General features: G+C 56.0%; 1 protein-coding gene across 3 annotated transcripts in view; it reads right to left on the bottom strand.

The window, feature by feature from the left end:
- The window catches only part of MGLL (monoglyceride lipase), a 108,554-nt gene that overhangs the window by 20,046 nt on the left and 78,328 nt on the right, over positions 1-10,180 (bottom strand). For all 3 annotated transcript variants that reach the window (XM_077766862.1, XM_077766864.1, XM_077766863.1), the window contains 2 exons: positions 5,354-5,490; positions 4,083-4,193 (listed from right to left, as the gene is read on the bottom strand). In XM_077766862.1, the coding sequence (XP_077622988.1) occupies positions 4,083-4,193; positions 5,354-5,490 (248 nt within the window). The remainder of the gene's footprint in view (positions 1-4,082; positions 4,194-5,353; positions 5,491-10,180) is intronic.

Raw genomic sequence — 10,180 nt, 5'->3', positions numbered from 1 at the left:
GGGTGACTCGTTCCTTGAATGCCGAGTGCTTAGAAGTCTGAGCCCCGACTCCGACAGCACCCGTAGGAGAGGGGTAACGACTCCCCCAGGTGTGTCGCAGCTGCCCCATTCATGCCACGGTTGACGCCCTGGCCGCCGGGTTAACGGTAACTCTGTTCGAAAGAGCAGCGATTTCCCAGGCTCCTGCCCGATCGCCCTCCACCCCGGTCCCTCCGCTGCCCCAAGGCCTTCTGGAGGCTAGCGACTGACAACAGATGAGAACTGGGCTCCAGGCAAGGGAAGCGGACCTTAGACACGTTTCGGGGTGAAAGGAGAGCCCTGCCTGGCCGCTGGCCTGAGGTGGGGCACAGGCTGACCTTGAGCAAGACAATCGGCCTCATTTCCTTGTCTGTAAACTGGGAATGGGTTTCTCTCCTTGCTGGGCGGTGACAGAAGGGAAACGAGACAATGCATGTCGTGCACGGGGTGCGGGGTTCACGGCAGCTCTTCTCTCTACTTGGCCAGGTGCCCTGGCTGATGGGGAGTGGAAGCATCTGGAAGCACAGGACTGGCCCTTGCATCCCTGACCCTGGACCCCGGGAACAGCCGCCAGGCAGGAGGCAGAGAAGATCGTTTACAGGATGGCCCTCCTGGCGGGCGGAGCCCCTGCCCCGACCCAGGGCAACGCCAGGGGGTTTTCAGGTGCCCCGGCTCCTCTGTGATCTGCCCCCCCCATTCCTGCCGGCTACCCCAGGGCAAGCCACGTGAGGACATCCGGCTCCGGCTCACGCGCCCACCAGCTGGGCAGCCAGGCCCCTCTCCGTACGCGGGAATGACTCCAGCCCGATCACCCCCAGGGCGCGGGGCATGAACCGGTCTCCTTAGTCTCATGGTCTCCTTCAGGGACACTGGATGTTATTCCAGATCTCTCCCACTGTCACTTCCCGTCCGCAGCCACATTCTACACACAGACAGAGTTTGGGGCCAGAAGCCTCTGTCCTCGTCGCCTGCTCTCCAGGCTAAATATAGCCCAGCGTGTTGAAGAGGGAACACAGAGGTAGGAGCCAGATGTGTGCAGNGGGGGGGAGGTCTGGTGCTCTGACAGTCCGGGGGGGCCGTCGTCTTCCACGTGCCTTCTGTACGCAAAGACTCAGACGCCTCATGCCGCCCGCTTCGATGCGTTCGCGAATCTCCAGCGGGAGTTTGCGGCCATCACGTCAACCTGGAAGAGTCCCCGGGCTGGGCTCTGGGAGACGAGGCTGGAGGCCAGGACTCTGCCCTGGGAAGGCCTGCTCCTCGGCCTCAGCTTCCTCAGGTGGGGGTGGCGTCTGGGAGCCTGTCCACCTCTGAGGCCTGTTAGCACCCACAGCCCTCACCCAAGCCGGCACCTGTCCCCAGCGATTCCTGTCACCTGACGGGGAAGGAGCCACACAGCCACTGCTAAGTAAAACTACCGCGTTAAAGCCAAACCCACAGAAGCGAAGAAGCAAACCACAAGAACAGAGCCATCAGAAAGCACAGAGCGGTGCATTCTCATCCGTGCGAAACGCAGGTGCGAATGGAGTGTGCGCTTGGGGAGACGGACAGACCCACCGTGTGGGGAGGCTGCTTGCTGTACATCCTCATCGTCCGAAGTTAGAAGCGTACGAATGTACTATTCTGGCAATGTTTAAATTTTAAACAGAGATTCCCGGAGACTCTTTCGGGAAGGCTGTCGGACAAGACTGGCCGTGTGCGGGGCAATCGAGTCGTCCGGGGGCGGGCGGGCAGGCAAAAGAATCACAGACCCTGTCAGACCCAGGCGCAGCAACAGATTTCATGGGGGGACCATGCGTCCTCCGGTCTGGGGGCAGCAGGAAATCCGATTTGTCTTGGTTAATAAGAGGAGACCAGCAGCCCCCGGGGAGGCCGGCCTCTGATCTGACAAGGTGATCTATTAGCACAGGGCGCAGACAGGTCACGCTGGAGCCCCGTCCACACGTTCCACCTCCGCCAGTGACCCGAGAGGAAGCCCCGCGGCCCACCCACCCCCGGGCTGCGACCGCGACCCGCTTGTGCGCTGCCTCCGGGCATGTCTCTAAGGGTTCGCGTCCACCTATTTTCTCCTGTGGGGACTTCCCAGCCGGAGAAGGGACAGCCCTGGATTCCAATCAGTCACGCAAGCTGCGACCCCGCGGGCCCCCGCGCCCTGCCCGAGCCTCCGTGTTCCTTCCCGTTCCCAGAACAAGGTGGCGACCTCTGCCCAGGGCCTCGGGGTGCAGACAGCACAGCACCCGTGTGACACTCGCCGAACTGAGTGCATCTTCCTGGTCAGAGCACGAGGGTCCCGGTCTCGCTTCTCCTGCTTGGACGAGGACCCTCGAGTGGTTTGTCCCCAGTGGCAGCCGTGCCTCTTGCCGAAGTGACCGCGAGGCGGCCCGTCTGCGCATTCCTTCCCTGTGGTTCTGTGAACACCTTCGTTTCCTTCCACGCCAGGGTGGCCGCCGTCCCCACTGCTGTCCTCACACAGCACTGAAATTCGCTCCTGGGAGTTGATGTCACGATGTCACTGGTGATTTCCTTACAACGAGGAAAATTCTGTTCGTCGGCAAATGGGGTAAATCCTTGTTCTCTGGGTAAAGTAGCAGACAGCTGTGCTCGGCCCGTCCCCATTTCAGATCAGTGACATCTTTCTGCATCGAACCGAGAGCCCCTACACGGGACCCACCCGACCCGTCTCTGGCTGTGGACTGGAGGAAACACTCTGGAGACCTTTTTACGAGGTTTCATTCCCCGTACCGGTGCCCTCCGGTTTGGGTCCTCAGGAAAACACGTCAGAGCTCAGGCGATTATTTAAATGGCCCTGCTGTCACTTGAAGCTGGGGCTGGGGAAAGTCAGGTAAGCTATGGCTCACGGCTGCCCCATCCCCGGTGGCCTTGTGACCCCTGACCTCTCCCTTCAAGCCCTTTGAGAGTCCCGACAACTGGCTCAGGAGGCAGCAGCCCCTCTGGGCGCTGGCGTGAGATGACCCTTCCCTTGAGACCCACAGGGTTGGGACTCTCCCTCTCACTCAGTTCTCAGTTCTGCTCTCTCTTAAACCCCAAGCCTAAAGAATGGGTCCATAACATTCCCAGCCCAAACTCACAACAAGCAGTCCTGTTGAGGCCATGGCTTCATCTCCTTTCTCAGGGAGAGAGAGCACCTGTTCTACTTCGAGGAGGTACAGTTGGCCCTCAAACGATGCGAGGGCTAGGCCGCCACACCCTCTGTCCGGTCGAAAATCGCATATAACTTTGACTCACCCCAAACTTAACTACTGTTGACTGGGGGCCTCACCAATAACATAAACAGTCGACTAACACGTATCTTGTATGTATTACATGCCGTATTCTTACAGTAAAGTGAGCTAGAGAGATAATGTTGGTAAGAGAATCATAAGGAAGGTGAAATGTATTTACAGTACGGTACTATGTTTATGGAAAACAAATCTGTGTATACGTGGGCCCACGTAGGTCATTCCTGTCGTTCAAGGGTCACCTGTATTTATTTGTTAGCTCACAGCCCCAGAATGCAAGAGCACGTACGTGTGTGCTGCTGCCTAACAGTATGACCAGAAACACAAAGTGATGGATGAAGCAGAGCGATGGATCATTAGAGTCAGAGGGAGAAGTGCTCTGGGCTGGAGCACAGCCACAGTGAGTGGGCCTCTGTGTCGCAATTACAAATTGCCTGCAAGTCCGCTCGCTGTGTGCTTTCCATTGAAGTTGGCAAGGATTCAGTGAAAATCAGCTCGAGCCCTTGCACCTGACTTGTTAACAAAGGTTATTTTGCTGGATTTGTAACACATGTGTCACCTTTTCTCTTTTTAACTTTCACCAAGAGCACAGGCACAAACAGGAAAGCAGTTTTCTAATTTTGTCCTCTAGGAAAAACAAAACCACACCCGACTGTAGAAAATCTAGAACCGCAGGGGCCACACCGTCTGATCCGTGTCCCCACCTTCACCCACTGGTGTGTGACGCCCAAGAATGGACTCCAGCCCATTCCCCCAGACTGTAGCTCATCAGCGGACGCTCGGGTCCCAGGGAGGGCGGCACTTGCACGGACCTGGGAGCCCCTTTACCTTGAAAGTTGTTGCAGACTCGGGACTGGCAAGAACCAAAGGCGAAATGAGGACCATGCCGGAGAAGAGGGCTGGCCTCTCCGCGGCCGTGAGGATGGCGATGGCTCCTCCCTGCAACGAGAAACGCACGGGCAGCTTGCTTTCACCAGCGCCCACATCCCTCACGAGCACCGTCCTGAGGTCCTGGCCCGGAGCCCCGGCGAGGTCTACCTTGGAATAGACACTGCGGAATGTTGGATAAACTGGATCTGCAATTATTTTATGACACATGTTTGTTTTCTCTCTCTCTCTCTGGGTTTTCCGAGAGCAAGCATTTCAGAGAGATATAAATAAGGTTCCTGCTTGTGGGATGCAAGTTAAACAACACATTCCTACTTCGTTTCAAGCCAAAAGCTGGCAGACCCCCAATTCAGCCCTTCCGTCAGGCTTAATACGAGATGTTTGTTTTTGTAATCAGATTATACGAAGAGATCGCCATACTTCATACTTTTTTTTTTTTCCCCTCTTCCTGGTTCAGCAAAGGCCCCAGAAATGTATATTCGGTTCCAGGAAAGGTACTTAGTGAACACGGATGGTGCCGGAAGCATGCAGACTCGGTTGTTTGCTGCAGCTGAGGGTGGACCGGACCGAGAGCTGAAGGTGCAAATGCTTACGGATCCCGGGGCAGGTGACACGCGTAGGACGCCAGACGGGCCGTGGTGGAGGGCCCAGAGCGAACAGTCCCCTGCTCCACCCCACGTCCGACTGGGATCAGGTGGAATTCTCTGCCGGCCAACCTGTCGGGCAGTCTGGAGGCGGACGTGCCCTCGGGGCCACCCGCCAGAGGAGCGCGGATTCAAAGATCCCACTTGGTTGATGNAAGCGAAAGTCGGACGCTTAACCGACTAAGCCGCCCAGGCGCCCCGAGGGCTGTATACATTTAAAAGGTGCAAAGGAGTTTGATTTAAGGAACTGTTTCCCCAGCGAGATGGTGTCCCTGGTTCCGGCTGGGGCGTTTAGGGCTCTGTCCCTGCTCTGAGGACGGCCCTGGGGGGCCTCCCTGTGAGATGGAAACATTGGTTTCCTACACGAGAGGCCCCCGGGGAGGGCTGGCAGGGGCTGCCCACAGCTCCCTCTGGGTTCCGCCCCCAAGCGCTCACTTTCGCGGGAAGTGTGAGCACAGGGCAGGCCGGGCAGAGAGCACCTGGGTGGGGGGAGGGTGGGCCGCCTCTTCTTCGCGGCGGCTCCCGCGTCACGCCCGCAGCGAGGCCGGGCCCGTGTGCTCTACTCACCATCGAGTGGCCCAGTAGGAACACGGGAAGCCCCGGGTGGTCTTTCTGCATCAGATCCACGTGCTGAAGCACATCCCTGACGAACACGTGGAAGTCAGACACTACCATCCTCTCCCCTTCGCTCTGTCCGTGGCCAACTGGAAGGGAAAGCGAGAGCCACGGTTACCGGGAGACTGACTGCTGCCCAGGCGTAGCGACTGCTCCGCCGGAGTCACTGGCCGGTCTTTTCTTTTTTTTAAATATTTTTATTTATTTCTAGGTGAGAGAGAGAGAGACAGCATGAGCAGGGGAGGGTCAGAGAGAGACGGAGTCACAGACTGAAACAGGCTCCAGGCTCTGAGCTGGCAGTCAGCACAGAGCCCGACACGGGGCTCGAACCCACAAACCGCGAGATCATGACCTAAGCGAAAGTCGGGCGCTTAACCGACTAAGCCACCCAGGCGCCCCATCACCAGCCCGTCTTTACTGAGGACCTGAAGGGATCACCCCATCGAACCCTTTCCGACCGCTGTCGGACGTGGGAATCCTCTCCCCATTCTATAGCTTAGCAAGGTGAGGCACAGAATGGTTAAGGGGCTTGCCCAAGATCACACGACCGGGAGGCGAGGAGCCAGCGCGAGGCCTGTCCGCGCAGCCGGGACGCCTTCCTTGCTTCCAAGGAAGAAAGAAAAGGACAGGTGTGTCCCCAGGCTGACTTCTCCCAAGCGGCCGGGAGTGAGATTGAAGGGGCTCGGAACTTTCTGGGCTTTTTCCCCCTTTCCTGATCCTCACGGCTGTGTTTCGGTGTCAGCCTTTCACCAGGTGAAGGGTTGCATTCTGTCCCCTCACTTTACAGCTTTTAGTGACGACAACAGGACAGGTAAGATCGTGAAGGGTGCTCGCCGGAAATCTCGGCGCAGCCGCGGGGAAACTAGGTCACGGGGTGTCTCTCCTGGGTTCTATTATCTGCCACGTGTCTGGGCTGTTCGTTTTCCCTTGTTTTTTCTTAGGGTCCCTCTCCACATTTTCCGTCCCTGAAGGACATTGGTCGCTATAGAAACAGTGGGCTGGCTGCTGCGGCTTCCTTATTGGGGCTGAAAGCAGCTGATGCCATTACTTGAAAATCACAAAAAAAAGAAAGAGCTCCCAGAGAACAGGGGGCCACACAGCTCAGGTAGCTGCCTCAACCCTTCCTGCCGCCTGTGTGAGGCAGCTGTCATGGTAACAATGAAGGCAGCGCCCATTTCACAGATGGAAAGGGTGAGGACTTCCTGCCTGAACTCACAGGCCGCCCAGACCCCCAGTTCAGAACCGCACCATTGGTCAGACGGCAGCTTCCTGCTTCCTGCTGTCCTATCTGCCACGCATCCCTGGCCCTGGCGCCCTGGCCCCACGGCCCCCTGACTGTCGCATGCACCCTGTTTTCCCCTCCCTTCTTAAATTTATTTCTATTTTTTTATGGTGGTAAAATATACACACACAAAATGAACCATCTTAATTATATTTTAGCGTACGGTCCGTTGGTGCCGAGTACATTCACGGTCGCCACTGCCATCTCCATCGTCCACCCCCAGAACCTGCCCAAGCCAAGCCCCACACTCGTGGTCACGGGCTGACCTGTGTCCCTGCAGAATCCTGGTGCTGGAGTCCTCACGCCCCACAGCTCACACTGTGACTGCCCTTGGGGACAGGCCTCCAAAGAGCGGATTTCGCTGAAATGAGGCCCTGATGGTGGGTCCTAACCGTCTCCAACCGGAGTCCTCGTAAGCCGAGGAGACTGGGACATGAGACATTGAGAGCACGCGCACAGGAAGGGACCACGTAGGACACGGGGAGAAGACGGCCACGTGCCAGCCGAGGACAGAGGCCTCAGAAAAATCCAGTTCTGCCCACACCTTAGCCTCGGGCTTTGGGCCTCCAGAGCTGTGAGGGAATAAATGCCTGCTGTTCAAGCCGTGCATCTGTGCTTTGTCACGGCGGCCAAGTGACAGATATGCCCACAGAAGAAATATCCCCCACTCCCCTCCCCTACGCCCCACCCCCGGCCTTAGAATATAGTTCAGTAAGGATATGGCCACGGTCTTATTTTTCACGTTCAAGTTATCACACACGTGCCATAATTATTTTCTCTGTGTGCTTCTAATTTGATAGACAATTAGATTCATTCGCCTCAAAATAAATTCGATTCCGGCTGTAGGTTTTGCTTTTCAATTTAAGTTTCTTTTCCGAGTACGTACACATCGACCTGGCACACAGTTAGAAATCCATAAAAAGACTCTCGCTTCTATGCCCGTCTTCTCTACCTTTCACCTCTTGCTCCCTAAGGTTCACCACTGAAGTTATTTTCTGTTTTTTTTTCCTCAAAGCATTGCTTTTTGGTGAAATACAAAAATCGTTTATCTTTTTAAAAATATATTTTTAAAATGTTTTATTTATTTTTGAGACGGCGCGCAAGCAGGCGAGGGTCAGAGACAGGACAGAGGATCTGAAGCGGGCTCTGCGCTGACAGCGGCGAGTCTGAAGTGGGGCTTGAACTCAACCATGAGATCGTGACCTGAGCTGAAGTCAGACGCTCAACCGACTGAGCCTTCCAGGTGCGCTGATCCTTTTTTTTTTTTTTTTTTTAAGCAGTCTTCCCTCCCAGCGCGGAGCCCAACATGGAGCTCGAACTCAAACCCTGAGATCAAGACCTGAGCTGAGATCAAAAGTCGGATGCTCAACCGACTGAGCGACCGAGGCGCCTCCTATCTATCTATTAATCTTGTTTTCCCTCCTTTCCTACATTAAAGGTAGCACGCCACACGTGACTCGATTCTACAACATGATTTTTTTTTTCACTTTTAGCATCTTCTGGACATTACTCCGCAGCACAACGAGACGGCAGAACTCTTGTTCATTCTGTTTTATGGCTGCGCGGTACTCCTGTGGGCGAATGAAAGTTTCTTCGGGCGTCTCTTGTGGCAAACTATTAAGAGCCAGTCTCTGCTGATGACACAGTTGACTGTAATGACTAACCCGGGGGTGTTTTACTTCATGCTGGGGAAGACATGCCTTCGGGGTAGAGGTCTAGACGCGGGGCTGCCTGGATGGGAAGTACGTGGGTGTTACTTGGAGTTTTTGCCAAATTCCCCTCCATGTCGGACGCGCTCTCTCTACTCCATCCGCCGGGGATGGGAGAAGGCGGCTCTCTCTCAGTCTGACCAACTAAGCGTGTCTGGGTTTTTACTGAAAAGATGAGGGAGAAAGGACAGGTTGAACATCTCCTCAAGAACAAGTTGTATTTGTTTTGTGGGGAACCGAAGCATTCATGTCTTTGCTTATTTTTTCTGTCAGGGTCTTGCATTTCGTCTTGGTATTTCAGAGCTTTTTTATAGACTCTGTTTATGTTGTGCTTGGCTGTGCAGAAGAGTTTTATTTTTAAAGAGTCGGACGATCAATCCTTTCTTTTTATGCCTTCTGAGTTTTGATTCTTGGCTATAGAGGCTTTCTCCACCTCAGGGTTCTAAGGGATGTCAGTCATATGTGGTGAGTTCTTTTACGGTTTCGTTTCACTGTTTGTGGGTGTACATAACACGAAATTTACATGAATCGCTGTGAAGCGTCAGGTTCCGTGGCATTAAATGCACTCAACCATGTTGTACAACGCCCCCTCCATCAAGTTCCAAAATGCAGATGGGTCTTGTCTTAACAAAATTCAGGAAAAAGTCTTTCGCTGAGGTCACCCTTGTCATCCATGAAAGTTCCCTTTTCACTTGAATCTAGCCTAATTCCGGATTTCTGCTCCGTTCCGCCGGTTTGCTTTTTCTGAGTTGGCCCCTATCATGAAACACAACAGTATCGGCCTCTCCTCCCTACGCATTCGGTGCGGAGGCTCCTGTGCACCCCCCAGGCTGGCCCTTGCTCGTCCGTGGCCCCCGTGCACCCCCCAGGCTGGCCCTTGCTCGTCCGTGGCCCCAGGCTGGCCCTTCTCTGGTGGGTGCCCCCGAGCTACCCAGTCCCTGGCTCCAGGCTCCTTCCAGAGCGGCAGCTCCGTCTTTCTGTCCCTTGGTCCTGAAGATTCCTGACGGTCACACTCCTCACCCTGCCTCTCAGTCGGGCTCCCTCCTGGGCTCCACGTGGTGGTTCACGGCCCCACCATCTTTCCGAATCATTCAGGCCAAAAAGGGCTGTGGTCTTCGACTTTAATTCTATCCCTACATCCGGCCGCCCCCTGAATCCCTCCGACTTGCAGACGCACGGCCTTCCGAGCCCGCCTGCTCATCTGCTCTCCCACGTCACTCGCAGGGCATGAGACCCTTGTCGCCTTTCAGCCTGTCACTGCACCCCCCTTCCTGCCCAGCCCCCCGGCTGGCCCCAAGCCCTCGGGGCTCCAAACCGCTCACCACAGCCCCGCCTCCCCTCTGGGCGCTGCTCTGATCCTGAAGTGGCCAGACTGCCCCCACTTTCTAGAACTCAGTCTGCACATTCCGGGCCAGCATTCGGGGCCTCCGCTAAAGGCTCCCACTCATCCCTCTGCCTCCATAGAAAGCGCATTCCAAGCCACACAGCCGGCCACGTGCCCACTGTCCCTCAAGGCACACCCACTTCCCGCCTCGCGCCCCTCGGGGAACAGCCCCTCCCCCAGCGCCCTCCCTCCTGCACCAGGCCGGGAGCAAAGTCCTTCGAGACCCGTCTCCAATCCTCCCACTTGCCTGAGGCCTGCGGCTGTGAGCTTTCCCTTCCATGCTCCCAAAGCACTTCCCGTCTCTACCACACGTGGGCTCCTCCAGCACCACCCCCACCATGGACTGAGGGTCCCTGGAGCCAGGGTGACAAAAGTCCCGATTAGTGGCTGGCGGCCCGCTGCTC

Source organism: Crocuta crocuta, unplaced genomic scaffold (assembly GCF_008692635.1).
Source record: "Crocuta crocuta isolate KB4526 unplaced genomic scaffold, BGI_CrCroc_1.0 scaffold296, whole genome shotgun sequence".
Classification (NCBI taxonomy): domain Eukaryota; kingdom Metazoa; phylum Chordata; class Mammalia; order Carnivora; family Hyaenidae; genus Crocuta; species Crocuta crocuta.
Note: the sequence above shows the minus strand (reverse complement) of the source record. Positions and strands in the feature narration are given on the sequence as shown.